This window comes from Colobus angolensis, unplaced genomic scaffold (assembly GCF_000951035.1).
Source record: "Colobus angolensis palliatus isolate OR3802 unplaced genomic scaffold, Cang.pa_1.0 Scaffold376, whole genome shotgun sequence".
Classification (NCBI taxonomy): Eukaryota; Metazoa; Chordata; class Mammalia; order Primates; family Cercopithecidae; genus Colobus; species Colobus angolensis.
In genome coordinates, this window is record NW_012117110.1 from 1751246 (window position 1) to 1772320 (window position 21075).

The 21075-nt window shown below is 49.4% G+C and overlaps 2 protein-coding genes across 4 annotated transcripts in view; one reads left to right on the plus strand and one right to left on the minus strand.

Moving 5' to 3' along the window:
• LOC105520269 (40S ribosomal protein S17) overlaps nucleotides 1–1359 on the plus strand; it is a 108756-nt gene extending 107397 nt beyond the window's left edge. For 2 of the 3 annotated variants that reach the window (XM_011953877.1, XM_011953887.1), the window contains one exon: nucleotides 1230–1359. In XM_011953877.1, coding sequence (XP_011809267.1) covers nucleotides 1230–1310 — 81 coding nt within the window. In that variant the 3' untranslated portion in view covers nucleotides 1311–1359. The remainder of the gene's footprint in view (nucleotides 1–1229) is intronic. The other variant, XM_011953886.1, reaches the window with a different exon arrangement.
• An 8596-nt stretch (nucleotides 1360–9955) lies between these two features.
• On the minus strand, nucleotides 9956–18292 carry LOC105520276 (golgin subfamily A member 6-like protein 9). The gene is given in 18 exon segments (XM_011953896.1): nucleotides 9956–10014; nucleotides 10016–10184; nucleotides 10271–10348; nucleotides 10351–10426; nucleotides 10516–10619; nucleotides 10702–10796; nucleotides 10877–11070; nucleotides 11326–11419; nucleotides 11844–11877; nucleotides 11880–11916; nucleotides 13270–13347; nucleotides 13615–13894; nucleotides 14090–14372; nucleotides 14769–14856; nucleotides 15509–15593; nucleotides 15764–15843; nucleotides 16464–16583; nucleotides 18245–18292. Coding segments are annotated over 18 exon segments (1986 nt in total). The 3' UTR covers nucleotides 9956–9971.
• Between the last annotated feature and the right edge of the window lie 2783 nt (nucleotides 18293–21075).

The window sequence follows — 21075 nt, forward strand, 5'->3', positions numbered from 1 at the left end:
TGTCTGCTTCTGTTCTTGGTCTTATGGCTGGCTTAGGTTGCCTCTTTGTGTCAGCCCTGGCTCTCTTCATTCTGCCTGCTTTTCTTCTGTGATGGTATTCCTTTGGTGTCTCCATGCTAACCACTCAGAAATGAACTTTGGTCCATTTCCAGGTACATACAAGGCACTACTTAGGGTGCCTTGTATGTACCTATTCAGTGTATCTTCATTGCACTTTGATGTTTCTTCTGTGGCTTAATCTTAGGCCTTTTGCATACTTGGGTGAAAGCATGGGCTTCAAAAATCCATTGGGCAGTTGGTGATTTTGAACAACTTCATTTTTCCTATTTTTATGGTCATTAAATGTTTAAGGCACTCAAAAAGGTAATTAGCAAAATGAACTCCCATGTACTTTCCCAGCTTCAGAAAAACATCACCAGTACAGCTACAGCCCGCTGTGGGTCTTTTCCTCCTGAAATAACCACTGCGCTGAATGCAGCTTTTTTGTTGAAACTAAAATGGGTTTCTGAGGACCAAATAGGACATGAAGTTCCAGGTACAAGGTGGGCCCTTTGGCTTCTTGCCCTGCCCACCAGCCTGAGCTTGTGTGAGGGCAGGGTCTGCTCTTGCCTCCCTCCCTTCTGCTTGGTGCCTGGTGTACTTGGGCCCTTCACAAATGTTGATTAGATTAGTAATAGCTCTTACCTGAGGCTGGTCCTGCAAAGCAGGTGGCACTGTGTATGCTCAAAGGGACAGAGTTTTGTCTTAGAGGACATTTGGCAATGTCCAGACACGTTGTTTTGGTTCTCATAGCAAGGGGATACCTGCTAACTTCTAATGGATAGAGGCCAAGGATGTTGCTAAACTTTCTGCGATGCACAGGACAGCTCCCTGTAACAAAGAATGTCCAGCTCAGGATGTCTGCATTACCAAGATTGAGAAATGGTGTTTTTGAGTGATAGGAAGGGGTTGTGAAAACAGAAAAATGGTATGGTACATTGGGTAAAAGTCGTAGAGTTGTAAGTGGGGATACCACACAGTCAGGTGTGTGTTGAAGGAAGATCACACTGGAAAAGTGGGAGGTATTGAGGCCCTTGTTGGCTCTTAGAGTAAAGGGGTCTTTCAGGTAGCCTCTGGACCTCCTTGAGAATGCTGTGGCTCTAGGGGCAGGGAGAAGGCCCTCTGTTTTCTTCTGGGGCCCACCCACATCTCACCAGTAACTGCTCACTGAATCCATTTTCTCGTTCCAGGACTTTGGCAGTCTGTCCAACCTGCAGGTCACTCAGCCTACAGTTGGGATGAATTTCAAAACGCCTCGGGGACCTGTTTGAATTTTTTCTGCAGTGCTATATTATTTTCAATAAATCTGGGACAACAGCCTTCCTTGCCTGTGTCATCTTTGCAGTTGTGTGTGGGTAGAGTAAAGGCAGGAGCTCTCAAAGTGACACATCAGCTGGCACTTGCCTGGGATTTGGATGCTGCTTGTCTATGGGGAGTGGGTTCACCAGAGTTAAGTAAATGAGCAAGGGCAAGCCTGAGCATGTGGCTAGTGGTCTGCAGTATGAGCCTGGAAAGCTGCTTTGAGAGCCCCACCCTGCTTACCTGGGTCTTCAGCCCCTGCTCAGTACAGATAATTTGGGCCAACTTGCCCACATTGAGATGGTAGCAACAGGATTATCACGTGTATCAGGGTTTTACTTTTCTGTCAGTGGGAGGTAGGATGAGTGGTGTCTTTGTGTCCATTGTGGAGCCCAGTGCCTGGAATATAAGAGATCTCAACAAATGTGAATAAATGTGGGAGAATCAATGATAACTGTGATGCTTCAGCCTAACTGGAGGCAGACTCACCAGCTGCAGCTTGAGTAGACTGCCCCGGACTCTGAGCTTTAGGATCTCTGTCGAGGTTGTCAGTTAACTGCGTGTATTTGTGTGTGTGTGCGCGCGTGTGTCTCAGGAGCTGGGCTGCACTTGGTTGGTTCATGCCCTTGAGTGTGAGGAAAGTTGGGGGCTCTGTGTTTCTCCAGTGGGAGAAGGAGCTGTTGCAGAGCCAAGCTTAGCTGGTGGATGGGTGTTCAAGAGAACGGGCAGTGGCTCCCAGTATTTGAGACTGAGGTTTGAAGGATTGCTTGAGCCTGAGGGTTGGAGACCAGCCTGGGCAATAGCAAGACCTCCTCTCTACGAAAAAGGTAGAAAATAAACTGGGCATGGTGATGTGCATGTGTAGTCCAGCTACTTGGAAGGCTGAGGTTGGAGGGCCGCCTAAGTCTTGGAGGTGGAAGTTGCAATGAGCCGAGATCATGCCACTGCACTACAATCTAGGCGACGAAGTGAGACCCTGTCTCAAAAAAAAAAAGCAGCCAGGAAGTGGCAAAGTTCTAGCCTTAAAGTGTTTCTTGCATATCTGCTTCTGTCAAGCAGATAAATACAGCAAACATTTTAAATGTGTTTTGTTACTTAATTTTTGTATAATTTCAAACTTACAGAGAAGTTGGAAGAATAGTACAAAGAACACCCAAGTTTACCAGTTCATATTTTGCTTCAATGGCTTTATCTTTTTTTGGGGGGGGGGCACGCGGTAGATAGAGTCTCACTCTGTCACCCAGGCTGGAGTGCAGTGGCACGATCTTGGCTCACGGCAACCTCCAACTCCCTAGTTCAAGTGATTCTCCTGCCTCAGCCTCCCGAGTAGCTGGGATTACAGGCACTCACCACCACACAAAGCTAATTTTTTTTTTTTTTTTTTGAGACGGAGTTCTCTTGTGGACCAGGCTGGAGTGCAATGGTGTGATCTTGGCTCACTGCAACCTCCACTTCCCAGGTTCAGGTGATTCTCCTGTCTAAGCCTCCCGAGTAGCTGGGATTACAGGTGCCCACCATGCCCGGCTAATTTTGTAGTATTGGTAGAGACAGGGTTTCTCCATGTTGGTCAGACTGTTCTTGAACTCCCTACCTCAGGTGATCCACCTGCATCGGCCTCCTAAAGTGCTGGGATTATAGGCGTGAGCCACCGCGCCAGGCCATATATTCTTTGTATGTATATGTGTGTGTGTGTATATATACACATATGTATATACATATATATATGTGTATATATATGTATACACACAACTTTTTTTTTTCTGCTCCACTTGAAGTTGGAGATCTGCCCATTTGCTCCCAAATATTTCAGTGTTACTTCCAGAACAAGAACATTATTTTATATAACCACAATGCAATGATCAAAATCAGGAAATGTAACATTGATATAATACTATATAATTCAGTGAGTCCTTGGTCACATTTTGATCACATTCACAAAATGTGAAAAGTTGTGATTGATTTATTTTGTCCTTCAATTTGGGCTTTAGTAGCCGGGACCACAGGTATGGACCACCATGCCTAGCTAATTTTTAAATTTTTGTAGACATAATGTCTCCTATGTTGCCCAGGCTGGCCTTGAACTCCCAGCCTCAAGTGATCCTCTCCCCTCAGCCTCCCAGAGAGCTAGGATTACACTAGTGTGTGAGCTACCACATTCAGCCATGTACTCTTGTATCTGTTAATCTGTTAGCCAACCTTTGGCTACCCCCTCCCCCTTACCCTTCCTCACCTCTAGTAAACACTATTCTAAGCAAATAGATCTTCAAGGAGACCACTCAGAACCTGGTAGACTCCTATATGGCCATTGTCAACAAGACCGTGCTGGACCTCGTGGTTGGTCTCATGACAAGGACCATCATGTACCTCATGATCAACAATGAGCATGCACTGCCCCATGCGGGCAGGGGGCTCCTGTGGCACTGGGGATGCAGGTGGCCATGTTGGCCTGGGGGAGATGGCAAACAGTCCTCTGGGACCAGGTCCAGGGAGGGAGGCACGGTCAAGACCAGAGCTGTCCCATGGAAATATAACGTGGGACTGGGCACAGTGGCCCATGCCTGTAATCCCAGCACTTTGGGAGGCCAAGGCAGGAGGCTCGCTTGAGCACAGGAGTTCGAGACCAGCCTGGGCAACATAGTGAGTCCAGGTCTGTACACACAAATTAGCCGGGCTTGGTGATGGCACATGCCTGTTGTCCTAGCTACTTGACAGGCTGACGTTGGAGGATCACTTTGAGCCCAGGAGGTTGAGGCTGCAGTAAGCAGTGATCTCACCCACTGTACTCCAACCTGGCAACAGAGTGAGATCCTATCTCCAAAAAAAATTTTTAAAAATCGAGTAGACAGGTGTCCCGGTGGCATGATAGGTCCTGGGTCCCCTTCCAGATCTGTAACCTTGGACAGGTGACTTTTCCTCTGGACCTCAGTGTTCCTATCTGAGTGAGAAAAGGCAGTGGGGAGGCAGATCTTCGAGTCTAAGTGGTGTAGAAGCCACATCTGAAAAGCCATACTTGGGGCTCCAAGCCCAGCGCACAGTCCCAGCAGGGCCCGGCAGGGCGGCCAGGGCAGCACAGGCATTAGGTTCCACCCTTCTTCCCTCTTTGCCCACTCTCAGACCAAGGAACTCATCTCGGAGCTGCTGTCCAACCTGTACTCACATGGGGACCAGAACACACTGATGGAGGAGTCAGCAGAGCAGGCACAGTGGGGCGACGAGATGCTGCGCATGCACCACATGCTCAGCATCATTGGTGACATCAACACGACCACCGTCAGCACGCCCACGGGGGCCCGTGGATGACTCCTGGCTGCAGGTGCAGAGCATCCTGGCCAGACGCAGGTACCAGGGCTGGTCCCCACGGTCCCAAAGCCCTCCCAGCCTCCCTGACTGAGCCTGGGGGCTCTTGGAACGGGCTCCATGCCCAGGCCGGCAGACGTGGGTGCTCTCTGGAGCCGTCAGGGACAGCAGAGAGCTCGCGGTTTATGGTGGGAGCTTGGAGGGGGTCGTGTGTGGGGCTGGATTCTGAGGTGGCCAGAGGTCTAGGAACATCATCATGAGCACGCCGTACCTGTCATGCAGTCTGAGTCATGCTGCCAGGGCAGAGTATCCAGCTCCCAGCCTGGGAGTGCCAAGAGCCAAATCCACTGCAGAGCAGTGGTGATAGTCGGGGTCCCACCTCCTCTATTTGTTGCAATCCAGTGGTGATCTAGGATAAAACCTTGAGACTCCCATGCACACGGTCATCCCACAACACACTTCACAGGCCAGGCAGGGACACACAGCCCCCTTCCCTCCCTCCCAGGTACCATCATAGCTGCTAGTGTGTGACCGAAAGCAGGGTCCCTGGCCCCCGCTGAAGCACTACTGCCAGCCAGCGGGCTCACTCACCTCGGCCTGTTGCTCCTAGGGGTCACCTATGCTATTCAGCCAAGGGGACCACAGTGCCTGCTGGCCTGGCTGAGCTCTGTCCAGTGAGCCTGCCCACCTCTCCTGCCACAGACTCTCCCTCTTCTGCTTTTTCCTGCAGGAAGGGCCCAGTCACATAAGGAAGGGCCCAGCCTCACCTATGTGACCTGCAGTCCCCCAACAACCTGAGGCTCCCCTCTTAGACTTACAAATCTATGGCCAGTGGCATCTGGCTGCCTGCCCTCCTTGCCTACCCAAGGGTCCTCTCAGAGGGTCCTGGGCTTTCTGATGGCCCAGAGGGGCCTCCGGCGCTCAATCCAACCATCCATCCCTTTTAGCTTCATCATCCTGGTTCAAGCAGTGTTCCTTCCCTATCAGGCCTGGTGACTGTTGCTTGGGGCTCCCCAAGGTGAGGGGTGGCCCTGGGTCAGTGTGTTGGAAGACAGGGTGACCAGAGAAAAGGGAAGCCTGAGGGGACTGAGCATTGGTCTGAACTGTGGGTGCACTACCTGGATGCCGTGGGAGAGGCGTATGTGGGGTGTGGAGGGCCGCTGCAGCCCCCAGGCACTACCTGTGAAGCTCCGGCTCTTCCTTCCATCTTCCTCCCTTTTCCCTTCCAGCCCCTCTTCCAGGAACCTTACTACACACCCACACCTGCGCCCTCCCCTCCCTGGCCCTCACACAGCTTTTGCATTGTGCCCATGCTCTGTGCTTGCCTCACCAGCAATCTGCTTCCTTTTCTCTCTCCTGTTTTCTCTCTGCTTCTCTCCAACTGCCCGCTGATTGGGTCAGGCAAGTCCATCCCATCCTGAGAGTCCCAGGTCCCAGTTCAACCTCTAAACAGATCTCTCCTCTTCTCGGAGGCCTCCCTTTCCAAGCCTGCCTGGGTAGGTGTTCTGTGACTTGACAGTGGATCCCCAGCCCCAAAGCCTTCATCTGTGACTTAGTCTGTTATAGTGGTGAGCTGAGACTTCCAGGTGTGACCGTTGCTGAAAACTTGTGCCCCCTCTGTGGTATGCCCCTGCCCTGTTCTATAAATAGCTACAAATACTCATATATATGTGTGTGTGTATATATATATGCGCACACCTATACATGGCCGATGGCCTCACCTCTAGTGCTGGGAATCAGTCCCCATGCTGTCCTTGTGGAGTCTTGTGGCCCAACAAGAGAAAGCTGTCCCCTGACATTGCCACTCCAAAGTGTGCCACCTCCAGTGAGCCTGTCATGCCTGGCCTGTGGACAGCCAGCCCCTGCCATCCCTCCCACCCTCCACCAAGCATGGGAGTGCCGTGCAGGCAGCTGCGTGGACTGACAGTGTCTACCAGTCCTGCTGTCCCTCGGCTGAGAAACCCATTTCTGGATGACGGGGAATGTGTCTTCTGCTGGCTGTGTTCTCTGTGGAGCTCAGGGGAGGGGAAAGGTCAAGCCATTTCTAGGGTGCTGTTGGGAGTGGTGAAAAGGCCTTTCCAAGGGACACATTTCCTTGAAAGTCCCTGGAGTTTAGCTGGCTCCTATGCTGTGAAGCCAGCTCTGGCCACTAGGGGGCAGGGTCATGAACTCAGCCTGGAGGGAGACTGAGGGGCAGCCGGCATTCTGGAAGGACAGACAGAACAGGCCACCCAGTGCAGACAGGGGAGGGAGGCAGGCGGACGGAAGGGAAGACACCTGGGGTGGATGGAAGTCGGTGCCCTTGGGTGCTGGTATCTGTCTTCCCGGCCACAGCTAGATCAGGCTTCTGAGCCTGTTGGCTGTCAGGGCCGGACTGTGCCCCATAGGTGCCATGGCAGTCCCCATCAAATCCACCAGGCGTCACCAGGCAGCATACAGGTAACAGGCCTGGAAGGTCCCCAGCAGCCCAGCTGGACATGCTCAGACACTCTGGGGCTCCTCGTTCTGTGGGACAAACTGCAGGACCCAGTGAGGGAAACGGGAACACACCAGGCTGAGCAGTATGGCTAAATCCATTTATTCCAAAATGAAAAGTGAAATAAACAGGAGTCACATCACCAAGGGAGCCACGACCCCATCCCCGCCTCCTTCCTCTGTCCTATGCTAGCAATAAATAAGTTTCCCAGCCGCAAATAATTATTAGAACCTCCTCTCCTTATACCAGCTCCAACCTCCACTAGGTACAATACAGGGAGTGGCCCTACCCCCCAGAATGTTACACAAATTCAATATGTACGCTGGGGAAGCGGGAGTCACCCCAGCAGCCCATGCCCTCACCTGGTCTACTGTTAGCCCCACTGTCCTGGTTTAGCTGCCTCTCTGAATAAGAAGATGGGAGCCCCCTGAGGGAAAAGTTGCTTTGGTGAGAGTAGAGAGGTTATCAGGCCTTCTCAAAACAAACCAACTCCGCCAGCCTCTGGTTCTTAAATAACAAGCATCATCGTCCAGAACTTCAAGGACCATGGTCAAGGTGGCAAAAAGTCTGTCTCCCCCCATTAGACAGGGGTCTTGTCTTGCTACCCTAGTGGTAAATGGGTGACTGGGAAGGGGTGGCAGGGACATGGTGGGGGTGAAGACTCCAGACCCACTTCTCCAGGCTTATGCTGACAGGGGCCTGCTTTTATTTATTTTTATTTATATCCTGTGACTTTTTTTTTTAATACCATAACTTCTTTTTCATAACTTTTTAAAATAACTTTTCATAAAACTTTTTTCTTCTTTTTTTGACACACTTTTCCACATGTTTTATCCCATAACTCTTTCATCCCATAACTTTTAGTTTGTTCTTTTAATAAACACACTTACATAGTTACAATTTTATAAAAATAAAAAGAGATTATCTCATGCCAAGCATGCCCAGTATTTGCATGCTATAGTATTTAATACTATAGTTTTCAAGACACACACAATTTTAAGGCAAAAACAACATTTTCACAAAACTGTTGCAAATTATTAATTTGCAACAATTTAATAGTTTATTACATTACAGTAACATCACAGCAGTCAGCAATGCCACTTTAGGCAAATTCAGTATTTCCATTATATGATTCAGTATTTCCATATATAGTCTATGTTTATAAGAATTCATAAATTGGTAAAAGTCATTCTAAGAAAACTTGGCAAATAAAGCTTTGGACTGGAATTGGCATTTCTTTCTCTACTTTTCCTTCCCCTAGTTTCTTTCTTTTAAACTACAGTATTCATATTTAAAATGTTTTAACTTATTTCAAAACATTAAGATAGTAGTTACATTTTTGAATAGTTATTTTAAAATGACTAACATAAAGTTTTAGAGAAACTATTATGGATAGGGCTGATTTACATTTTCACATTTTCTAAAAATCAGCTTTGGTTTTAGAATTGATTTTTTTCATTTCTGGAAAACCTCTCAAGTTTAATCAAATACTTTAAAAATGATTATCATATATTGCAATCTTTAAATAGGTATTTTGATTCTTCCTACAGAAATTCAAATTTATTCAGTTGAACTCACATTTTAAATTTTATGTTTCTGATTAACTCTAACCTTCTAATGTTGCCTTCTAAGCAAATTGAAAGCTGCCTAATACTGAATGAGGAAGAGAACAAATACTTGACTGAATGAGGTATTGCAAAGACTGCATGCGCTTTGAAGAAAGACTTAAGTTATTATCATACAATTCCATTCTTTTTAGCTTTTTCTTAAACATATGACAAAGAGTGATATTTCAGTTAATATAGTACATTTATTTTCCAGACTGACATTCAGCTTAAATATGTCAGTGTGTGATTTAATCCATAGGTACCCCATGAACACATTATTATCAGTTTAGTTACAGATGCTAAACGCGATCTGAAGGTCATTCCTAGTCATTTATATGTGTCAGGGTAAAAGTAAAGTGATTTGAACTATAAAAATTCCTTTGAAGTAATTTATCAATGTATTAGGTAAACTCAGTTTCAGAATTTTAAAGAAAAACTGTTAGACCAAATAAGGCGCTAATTAACAGTGGTACCATTTCCAGCCTGAGGGTTTGCAACAGACTTAAAGTAACTGTCTTTAAACTGAACTCAAAGAATGCAAAAGCAGCAAGTTCAGAAAATAAAAGGCAAGAACAGGACTTTAAGTCCTGCATGTGTTCTGGAGCCCAGAACACACACCTGCCAGAGCAGGCCACTTTCCTCTTCTGGGAGATTTAAAAAACTCCCCAAAATGTTATTACTCCCATCCCCAATACACAGAAAAAGGGGGAAAGGCTGTTTCCAGTTCTTGGCCTTTTTAAAACTACTCTAAATGTCAGTACTCACAGTGACATATTACAAACTAATAAACAGCGTGCACTTGAGGGCAACCCACATATTGAGCTCTGAGGAGCTCACTGTGATTGGGATTCAATCAAACATAACAACAGAACATAAGCAAATTTTATCTGAATTCCATAATGAATATACATGCTGCAATAACATTAAAAAAGCATGGCAGCCTTTTCCAAACCAGCAAGAACAGTTTTGTGAAAATAGTGGGTCTTTGTGTGTTTGAACTCCCACCAGGTAAGGGCACACTCGATATGCGAGCTAATGACCTACAATTTTCAAACTGAAAAAGAGAAATGCTAAAGGATGCTAGAGTGAAAATGAGGGAAAGACCCACTCTCCTTTAACTTTTTACAAATAAATTTAAACTATAAATTAGAAACACAAATAAACATGAGTGGCTGTAACATTCAAATGAAGTAAATGAATTGTGTAGGAGATTAACCCCTTAACTTTTTTTTTTTTGATTTTTTGACCGGCTCTTAGGTGATGGCGATGTTTATCTCCCTGTTCTCGGGAGCCCGAAAAGAATGGCATGCAGGGGTTGTTGGCCAAGCCTGGGTGTTCCTGGGTGTCCTGCATTACAGAAAGCAGCTGCACGATCTGCTGTGCAGTGGGGCGGTCGCTGGGAGAAACTTCCCTGGCCTCTCCTGGTGCAGGCTCCACGCTGTCAGTGAGGCTCACCTCACAAAGACCTTTGGAGAGAGGGAGGAGGGGATCTGAGCTCAGTGCGAGCCTCCCCTGCTCCTGCCTGCCCACCCCGCCTGAGGGCTCTACTCGCCACCCTGCTTGTCAGCACACCCAAACTCCTGGGGGCTTGGGGCTCCTAGAGCGGGCTCATCAGCAGGGTTCTGGCAGTGGTCAGGAATTTGCCATGCCCCTCATTGTGGTCGCCCACAAAACGCAACACCTGCCCCTGCAGCTCCAGCAGGGTCACCTGGAGGGAGGGGTGCTCAGCTGCCATGCCAGTGCCAGCGTCCATGTTCATCCCAAACCCCACCCCCACAGAGATGTTGCACACCGTACCTTCATCTCCTGGTCCTGGGCCAGCCTGATGATATCCTCCTCCTGGTGCCGGTGCCGCATCTTTGACACTGCCCCCTGGTTCCCACATGGGGTGATGTACTTTCCTGCGGGAGGACACTGTTCAGATGCTGGCAGCCCTCCAACGGCCCTGCAGCTCCCCCTGCCCTACCCTGGCCTCCTGCTCACTCATGGTATCTGTCTGTCCCGAGAGGTGGATGAATCGAAGCTCTAGTTTCTCCACCCTCTCCTTCAGGTCCACCTTCTCCTTCCATAAAGTCGCTCTGGAGCCAAAATAATGGGGTCACATCTCAGGAGCCACCTGCCTTGCCCCGCCCCCACCGTTCATGGCCCGTGCCAGGACCTGCTCAGCTGCACCTTCTCCATGGCCCCCTGCAGGGCCCGGTGGGTCTCCCCACACACAGACTCACCCCCAGTCCCTGGGGCTGGGGCCGCTGCCTCTGGCTTCTGGGATGAGACCACCTGCTGAGCCAGGCGCTGGCAGCACAGTCTTTGCTCCTCTTGGGCACGGGCTCCAGCGAAGTTGAAAAATGCCACCTGAAGGCAAGAGGTGAGTGTTCTTGTAGGGACATACACAGAACAACCGGGGCAGGGAGGTGGAGTGCAGCCCCTTCCCTTGGGGCTCAGAGAGTGCACCTGTTGGTCACAGGTGAAATGGTGTCTGACCACTGGCTCCCGGAGGGAGTGAAAAGTCCACAGAAATCAGAAGATGGTGAAACCAAGAACACAAGGGGGTCTGGGAGGGACCACAGAGGAAGGTGGCAAAGTAGGGGCAGGGAAAGTCAGGCTCACCATGGCCTCCTGGCTCTCCAGGTCCTGCAGGATGCTCAGCATGTGCTGAGGTGCCTCCTCCTCCTCACTGTCCAGATGTCCTCCTCCATCTCCTGTGGGGAGGTGGCTAGAGGGGTCCTCAGACAACAAAGGAGGTACTGTGGACCCACCTCTGTCCCCACCCTCACTGTGTAGCCCTGAGCCAGCCCCTCCCCAGAGGGGAATGAGCTGTTCTTTATTTTTACTTTTGAGAACCAAGATCTTGCTATATTGCCCAGGCACAGTCCCACTACCGATTAGTGCGGGAGTCCTGACCTGGTCCCTTTCTGACCTGGGCCGGTTCTCCTGTCCTTAGGCAACCTGATGGCCCCCTGCTCCCAGGAGGTCACCATATTGATACCGAACTTAGCGCGGACACCCGGTCGGCATAATGACCAGCTGTCTTAAAGGTCTCTTCCAACTCCTCAATCCTATGCTACTAACAGTCCCCCTTTCCTCCTGGGGCTCTCACCTCTTCCTCTGAGTGGGCTCCCGTAGCTTCCCCAGGGAGAGCCATGAGGCTCAGCTGGGCTTTAGCTGCTGTTTCTGCTGGCTGGTAGCTTCCAGGTGCCCCTAAGGGGCCAGGAAAAAGGGTGAGAAGGCACGGAGGTTGACAGGTTGTCCCTCTCAGGGCCCTGTCCTCAGCAACTCCCTTCCCTGGGTCTCCTGCAACTTTTGGCGGGCCAGTTTAGCCACCGCTTTGCCCTGAGCTTCCTGCCACTGCAGCTGGTCCACGAGCTGGGTCTGCAGCGGTAACTGCCTGTGCAGCACCTCCTTCTCAGAGGTCAGCTGCTGGTAAGTGGCCACCTGCTGCTAAGCAACCAAGTACTGCTGCAGGTGACACAGGTACTGGTCTCACTGCTGCTGCAGACTCTGAGCCTCTTGGCTCTTCAGCCCCACCTGCAGGAAGACCCTGGACATGAGGGCATGTATTGGCTGGCTTCCAGATTCCTGGCCCATTAATAGGGTAGCAAGGGCACTGTGGGGCTCTGTGGTCTGCCCAGGCCCCTGGCCCCTTGCTTCAGGCCTAAGAGACTGCTTCCCTTGCCTAGAACCCCATGCCTCCTTCCCCAGCCTAAAATCTCATGTTCTTTTTCCCACCATTTAAACTGTAGGCCCCAGACTGGTGGAAAAGCAGAGGGAGCCAACCACCATCTAAGTGTGCTAAGCTAAGTGTGCTACATGCCTAATGTTTCCATGTATTATCTCATTTAATCCTCAGCACCTCTGCAAGGAAAATGTTAACTTCCTTTTGAAGTTAAAGAAACAGACTTAGAGATGCAAAGTAGTTGAATGATAACCAGTAGAACCGAGGCCGGAAACCAGTTTGAGTCTAAGGAGTCTTTTTGGTTTTTGCGTTTTGTTTTGTTTTGAGACAGTGTGACTCTGTGTCCCAGGCTGGAGTGCAATGGTGCGATCTCAGCTCACTGCAACCTCCACCTCCTGGACTCAAGTGATTCTCATGTCTCAGCCTCCTGAGTAGCTGGGATTACAGGCACGCACCACCAGGCCTGGCTAATTATTTTATTTTGAAATTTTAGTAGAGATGAGGTTTCACCATGTTGGCAAGGCTGGTCTCAAGCTCCTAACCTCAAGTGATTCTCCTGCCTCAGCCTCCCAAAGTGCTGGGATTACAGGCGTGAGCCACCACACCCAACATAAGGAGCCTCTTATACCACTGTCTCTTCCCCTATGATTGGGGGGCTCCATGCCTCTAGCTGGGATGATGATATCCAGACCTGGGGGGAGCCCAGGGCTCCCCACCTCTAAACGTCAGAGGGCAGGAAGCAAGAAAGAGTCATAGGACTGCCCTGGAGGGTGCTGGGGTCACCTGCCCCCAGGCTGCAGCTGCCTCTGACCTGGTACCTCCCCCTCCCAGAGGCTGGTGCCCGCCTCCCAGCCCTTCTTGGATGGGTCAGAGGTTACCGTGTCTTTCAGCTCACCCAGCATCTTCAGCTCCTTTACTTGCTGCTCCAACTGTAGTGCGCTCTTGTTCTCATTGTTCTGGACAGACAGAAGCAATCAGTGGCCACCCACTATAGCTGGAGACCCCAGAACTTCGTGTCTGCCTGCCGTGGCACCGGGAAGGGTGGAGGCAGGTTAGAAAAATCATCCCCTCTCTCCCACAGCCATCAGAACAGGGCTCTGGCTCACAGGTACCTTTAGAAGTACCATTTCATGTGAGGGCTACAATGCCCCATTTTACAGGTGGGGAAACACAGGCCTGGAGGGCTAGGGAAGAGGGCAGGCTCCCCAGGTGGGGCAACCCACCAGCTCCTCGAAGCTGCTGTGTGGCTGGGCCCACTGCTCATAGAGGGCTTCCCACCCCAGCTCCAGCATCCTCTCCAGCTCCCGCAGCCTCTCCAGTTCCCGCAGTGTCTCCTGCTCCCACAGCCTCTGATCCTGCTCCCGCAGCCTGTCCTGTTCCAGCAGCTCCTCCACTTGGTCCAGTAGCTGTTCCTCCTCCAGCAGCCTCTTCTGCTCCTCCTGCTGCCTCTCCTGCTGCAACAACTTCTCCACCTCCTCCAACAGCCTCTCCTGCTCCCGCAGCCTCTCTTGTTTCAGCAGCTCCTCCATCTGGTCCAGCAGCCTCTTCTGCTCCTCCTGCCGCCTCTGCTGTTCCAACAGTTTCTCCATCTCCTCCAGCAGCCTCTCCTGCTCCCACAGCCTCTCCTGTTTCAGCAGCTCCTCCACCTGGTCCAGCAGCCTCTCCTGGTCCAGCAGCCTCTCCTGCTCCTCCTGCCACCTCTCCTGTTCCAACAGCTTCTCCACCTGCTCCAGCAGCCTCTCCTGCTCTGGCAGCCTCTCCCGCTCACACAGCCTCTCCTCCTGCTCACACAGCCTCTCCTCCTGCTCACGTAGCCTCTCCTCTTGTTTCCTATTCAGGAGACTCAACATCTGATTGTTTTCCACCTCGGCCTGGAGCTGTCTTCCCAGACTCTCCAGCTCCTTCCTTAGGTGTTTGGTCTCATCTTGTAACTGCTCCACCTCAGAGGGTCCTGCTGGGGGCTCTGGGGCCAGGGGTTCAGCTGAGAAAGGAAGCAGACAATAAGGGCCTCTGGATTCTCAAAAAAACAAAAACAAACAAACAAAAAAAATCCTCCCTTTGGTGCACAGCTCCTCCTCTCAGGCTTCCCAAACTTGGCCTCACTGCTAATGATTCCTCGCACCCAGATGGTAGCCAGTCTTCCAAGCCACTTTCAGATAGAGAGCACTGTGGGTGGCTGACAACGGGCACTCCTCCCTCTTTGCTGATGGGGACACTGAGGCTCATGGAGATGACAAGACTTGCCATCTCCTGGCACAGACCTCTCTCCCTCTGCCTCAAAGCCCTTCCATCCACCCCCCTCCCTGGGGCATTCTCAGCCACCCCCACAGCCCTCTGATGCCGGTCCTGCTCCCAGGTCACGCCAGCCCCATCTAACCCCTCTGGTGTTTGAGTTTGAACAAGCTCCTCCCAAGCTTCTGTACCCGATGTATCTCATGCTGCTTCTCCTCATTCAATGTGCGAACCTGGCCAAAGCACAGGGTGAAAGGGCCCTGGAGAGAGGGGCTGGTGAACCTCTAGAGACAGAGTTGGAGAAAGGCCCCCCCGTTCTGCCAGCTTGTGATTTAGAAAGGTGCGTTCATTCAACAAACATCTACTGAGCACGTAGGGGCCAGGTACGGTTCTTCACAGCAGAGATATAAGAAAAGGACAGACAGGAGCCCTTGTCCCTGAAGTTTCCATTCTAGGGGCCTTTAAATCTCGGACTCCCAGAGCTAACAGAGACCTTTGATACTCTCTACCTCCTCCAGAAACACGGGCCCAAGGAGGAGAGATGGCTTGTCCAGACTCAAAAAGCAAATCAGGGACTGAGTCAGGGCAGAAATATGGGTTCCTGACAACCAGTCAGGCTAGTGGTTCCCTGAGAGGTGACAACTGCAGGGCATGTGTGACAAGGACTCGAGCAGGGGTGTCTGGAGAAGAGACAGTCAGCAAAGAGGGTGGTACTGAAGAACCAGGCTGCACGTTCTGTGCTCTGGAGTCCCTCCCTCCAGGTGAGGCCTGGGCACCCCAGCTCCCCATTTGCCCTTGGCACCAGGGGCTTTAGCCCTTTCTTCAGGGCCCCAAGGGGAAACGAGTCCAGGATTGGCAGCGTGGAATCAGAGGACCCCACTGGACTGTTCCCAGTGAATGGATGTTTTCACTGAGTTGACTGATTATTGCAGAGCTTGAGTCTGGGGCTACTGCTAGTTCTTGGCACCGGCTATGAGGTGCATGCAGAGAGGAGGAGTTGGACGAGGATTGTGGGGAGGGGTAGAGAGAACAATCATTACGGCTGGGGAGGGGTGTGTGTGGGCTGTCTCAGCTGGCAGACGGGCAACCAGCCCCTGCTGTGGGAGGAGGTTGGAGGGCTGGCCCGCAGGGTCACTGAACCTCGGCCCAGGGCCTCTTACCTCCAGATCCTTCAGGGTAGCAGATGATGCAGGGGCCTCCCTGTGGATCCCTGTTGCTGACTACAAGAGATGAGAGTGCACATGGAGATGTTCTGTCCCTCCTCAAGGTCTAAGCCCTCTGACTTCTTTTCTTCCCCATCAACTGGCAAGAGTTTCTTTTCTGCCTATCTTGGACCCTTTGTCCCACGACTCCTTTGTGCCAACTTCTCTCATGGTTCTTATCTCCCCACCATCCCACCCTGGGGCCCTTTCAGTGACTCCTAAAGGGGCAGCCTGATGGCAGGTGACTCTTCTCATTGGCCTGGCTTCCCCTTGAGACTGGGAATGAGGAAAATCAAGCAGCAATGACCATTTTGTGGGTGTCCTGTGTGTTTACAGCAGGCCATGTACTAAGGATTCTCATAAAAGCAACAATAACAAATCTCATTAAACTTCACAAATGGAAGTCCAAAAATACCACCTCTTTTATACAGACGTGAAAAAAGAGGCCTGAAGACCTCAAGCAACTTGCCCTAAATCATATCTTAATCAATCCCTAATCAATCATTAGCAGACGGAGAGGCAGGATTCAAACCCAGAATTCTTAACCAGTACCCGACAGTCCATCCACAATCTTAACAATTTCCCTCTACTGCCCCTTGGGCCCCCCATCCCCAGGAGCCTGGTCAGCCAAGACTCACATCCCCAGGTGAGCGGTAACCACCAGTAGTGGCTGTGTGAGGGCTACTGCCATTGATTTTCTTTTTCCTGTTAGCTCCTGCTGGAACGCCAGGGCTCTTCCTCTGCCAGTATTCTTTTAACTGTGGGAAGGAAGAGCAGTAACACTCATGAGAACTATCAGCCCCTACAGCCACATCCTCCTTTACAGTTTTGACAAAATACTCTTATACACCATCTGATTTAATGCCACCAACAACTGTACAAGGTGTGGTCACAATCATTTATTGACTGAGGGGGATTGATATCATGGCTAGAAAAATATAAAGGAAGAAAAAGGCAATGCCAGAACTTAAAATCAGTCTTTTGACTCCAAGCTCTGGGGTTTTGCCGTGAATCAGCAGCTGCCAGGGACCAAAACCAGGGGCAGAGATAGACAAGTAAACACGAAGCAGGCAGGAACTGTATACCGTGTGGTTTAGAGCCTTACAACCTCACACATCTGTTAGTGTGAGGAAGTGCACCAGTACCTCTCACACTTTCATATCAATGTGTCCTCATGGCAGAAGGCAGCTTTTTTGTTAAATCTGGGAATTTTTCAGAAAGAGGACAACCTAAGCCTGATTTCAGAGAGAAGTCTGGTATATACTTCGAAACCTATGTGACTGTCATCCCTAAGTACATTAATGTTTTTTCTCAAGAGAATCAAGGGAAAATGATGCTTCAGAAAGATGTCCCACATTTATCCTGTGGCACTCAAAGTACCCCAGGTTGAGATGATATGAGGAAGATTCAAACTGTCAAGTTCAGTTTCCCAAGATCTGTTCCACAGAAGATGAGCAAATCTCACTTCAGAGACCACTGACTGAAGGGTAGTCTGGTCCCAGAACCATGGAGAACTCAGAAAAAAATGTTAAAGTCTCTCTGGGAAGTAGAAGCCTGGGAGAAAACCAAACCAAACCCGTTCTCCCATGGCCACCCTGAGATACTGTCAACGTTTTGAGCTCACAGGGGAAGTGCAGGCTTTTCCCACTGTCAATGTCTATGTTAAGGGAGTAAGGCAGCCTGAAACCTCCTGCTCCTGGGTCCCATAGTCCCCATTCTCCTTCCAACTGGAAATTTATGCTGCAACCAGAGGATCCGGAAATGGGGTGAGAAAACTTAGGGAATCGGGTTGTAAGATGAAAGGCTGGTCTTGCAGCAGTAATGACAGTTCCTAGAGGGACTGTGACATCACTACATTCCATTCCTCCCAGGGGAGAGGACCACATCAGCATGATGCCTAAGTCACTGCTCCACGATTGGGGAGGGAAACACAGGGTTCAGACCCAGGTCCTTGGAGACGCCAGCCCAAGGAGCCCAGGGAGGTCGAGCTTGGGGCAGCAGGAGGGGAGGGCAGAGTCTGCAGTAGGGAGCCCCAGGAGTCACCAGCCCAAAGTCACGCAGGGACGACTGGTGAGGGCGGGGCCTGGGGCTGGGGGACCCAGGTCCTAGGAGAAGCAAGCCCAAAGAGCCCAGGGAGGTTGGGCTTGGGGCGGCAGGAGGTGAGGGTCGAGAATGGAGCAGGGAGCCCCAGGAGTCACCCACCCAAAGTCACTCTGTGGTGACTGGCAAGGGCAGGGACTGGGCTGCTTGCTGAAGGGGTGGGGCTGACTGACAACACTTTGGTGGGGGGAGACCAGAGGCGCTGAGGATGGGGGACCCAGTCCAGTATGCCTAAGGAGTAGTATGGACTCTGGCAATGGTCTTGTCGTCAGAAGGGATCCATGGCTGGGTGGGGGGGCCAAGACCTGGTGCGTTTTACCTTTTTCTTGGCTACAGTCAATTTGCCCTGTAGTGTTGTTTCCGACATCGCAGGGTGGGTAGGGAGGCGGGGTTGCGGCCACAACAGTGAAAGCCCAGTGAGCACTGCTGAATGCCTCCAGTCACCTACCAGGCAGCTGTGCAACTGAGCCGGAGAGGTGTAACCAGGGCACCAATAGAACACAGAATAGGGGCGTGGCCTTAATGCTCCAAGCCAATTGGTCAGTGAGAAAGATGGGAAGGAGGCGTGGCCAGGTGGCAGCATATCCAGAGGGACCTGTGGCCTTACAAGGAAGAACGCATATGCAACTGCTGTCTCCGCCCACTCAGAGAGAGGGGAGGGGTCGCCCACACTGGGAGAGGGGAGGTGCTTGCTTTTGCTTTAAAAGCTTTAAAACTGTAAAAAATAAACTTTAAGAAATATATGTGGGTAAAGTTTATATATATGTGTGTCTGTGTGTGTGTGTGTGTATCTATGTGTTCCTCCAGAGCTGTCTTCATTATCCAGCTTTTATGCAAGGTCTATGATTTTGGTCTATATTTTTCATCTTCAAATGGAGTACAAGAATTACCAGTATTACCTTAACTGAGATACAGATCCTATAAAAATGGAAAATCCATAGCATGCTTGATGATTAATGAAGCAGATTATAGTATCCAACATTCCAATAAGACAAAATAATCACAATTATTTCTCTTTTTTAGAAAAATGTTTCTCCTATATTATTGTTAAGATTTTTTTTTTTAAAACAAGAAACAGGTCTAATATCTTTAAAAACACAAAGCTTTTGGGCTGGGTATGGTGGCTCATGCCTATAATCCCATGACTTTGGGAGGCCGAGGTGGGTGGATCACTTGAGGTCAGGAGTTTGAGACCAGCCTGGAAAACATGATGACACCCTGTCTCTACTAAAAATACAAAAACTAGCCAGGCATGGTGGTGGATGCCTGTAATCCCAGCTATTTGGGAGGCTGAGGCAGGAGAATCACTTGAACCCAAGAAAGGGAGATGGCAGTGAGCCAAGATCACACCACTGCACTCCAGCCTGGGAGACAGAGCAAGACTCCATCTCAAAAGAAATAAAATAAAATACAAAATAAGTACACAAAGCTTTCAATTTAATAAGCACTTAAAGCTCTTTACTGGTTTAAAACAAATACAAGACCCATTTTTCTAGAATCACCTGGCCTCTCTATGCCTTGCAAATGAAACTGAATTTCTCACTTGATACTTGGCTATGACTGGCAATCATGAAAACCAAGAATTGTGTTATGTCACTGTGTATTGCTTATTACCTGAATTCCACACTAGGCTGTGTTCAAGAGTTGAATCTTTCATGATTTTCTCCATAACCTGTGTGCTTCTTATCCCAGACCAAACTAAACTTTTTTCTAGAGTTCTACAATTTACAGTTAATAGACAAGAGTGGTTCTCAAAATGTAGTCTATGGACTAGGAACAATGGCAGCACCTGAGACCTTTTTATAAGTGCAAATTCTCAGGCTCCACCCTGGACCTGGTGAATCGAACTCAGCAATCTATGCTGCGGTAATGCCTCCAGGTGTTCAAGAACCTCTGGCATACAGCAGGTAGTAACATGTGTTTCCTTCTGTAGGTCCAAAGCCAGGGATACCATATGTTCTGTCTTGATATGAAACAATGACATGCAATTAAAAGACATAAATCTCCTTCCTCCTCCCACCCTCCATCTAATATGTCTTATTTTTATAAGTTCAATAAGAAAAAACAAGTGGCAATCAGAGATTTAGTCTAAAACGTATATTTACAAGTGGCAGTTCTCATCCAGTCTTATCTCATACAAAACCATTTACACCCTCTTACATCTCAAGTTTTAAAAAAGTATCTTCACAATGCAAGACTCAGGCACACTAGCAGTTCTATAATAAAACACCAAGTAGATCGGAATGTCCAACCTTACTAGAGAAGAAAAGTGGAATCATTGGCTATATTTTCAAATTGCATTCCACAGGAAATTTAAGTTTTGAATTTTTTGTCACCTTCATACTTCCAAGTTAATAGAATTAAACCAGAATATGCCATTCTTTCAAAGCCTCTAGCCAGGCAAAGTTTTGCTGTATTATTTCTTGCTATCAATGGATATAAAGCAGACTCCTGGTAGGCACATTTTGTATACCTGCAAAGATGCAGAATGAAACAGTTCCATCTGTTCAATATTAAAACAAAAGTCCTGTAAACCTTGGATGGTGAGTGCAATACTTCAGCACTAGCACCAAAGCCTCAAATATGAAAAGATACCAAGAACATCACTAGCAATAGAAACTAAACTCTTGGCCAGGAGCAGTAGTTCATGCCTGTAATCCCAGCACTTTGACAAGCCAAGGTGGGAGGATTACTTGAAGTCAGGAGTTCAAGAGAAGGCTGGGCAGCATAGCGAATTCACATCTCCACAAAAAATTTTAAAAATTAGCTGGGCATGGTGGCACACAGCTGTAGTCCTAGCTACTTGGGAGGCTGAGGTGGGAAAATTGCTTGAGCCCAGGAGTTCGAGGCTGCAGTAGCTATGATTATGGCACTGCACTCCAGCCTGGGTGACAGAGCGAAACTTGGATAATTACATTTTCTCCTGCTCTAAATCACTAAAATCACTAAGGTAAAAGGCTTCCAAATTTGGCAGGATAAAAATTTAGTGAAATGTGACTTTGGAGCTTGGCTAGCAAAAGAAATAAAGAAAAGAAAGGAAAAGAAAGAAAGAAGGAAAGAAGGAAGGAAGGAAGTACAGAAGGAAGGAAGGAGGGAGGGAGGGAACAAAGAAAGAGAAGAAAAGAAGAAAGAGAGAGGGAAAGAAAGAAA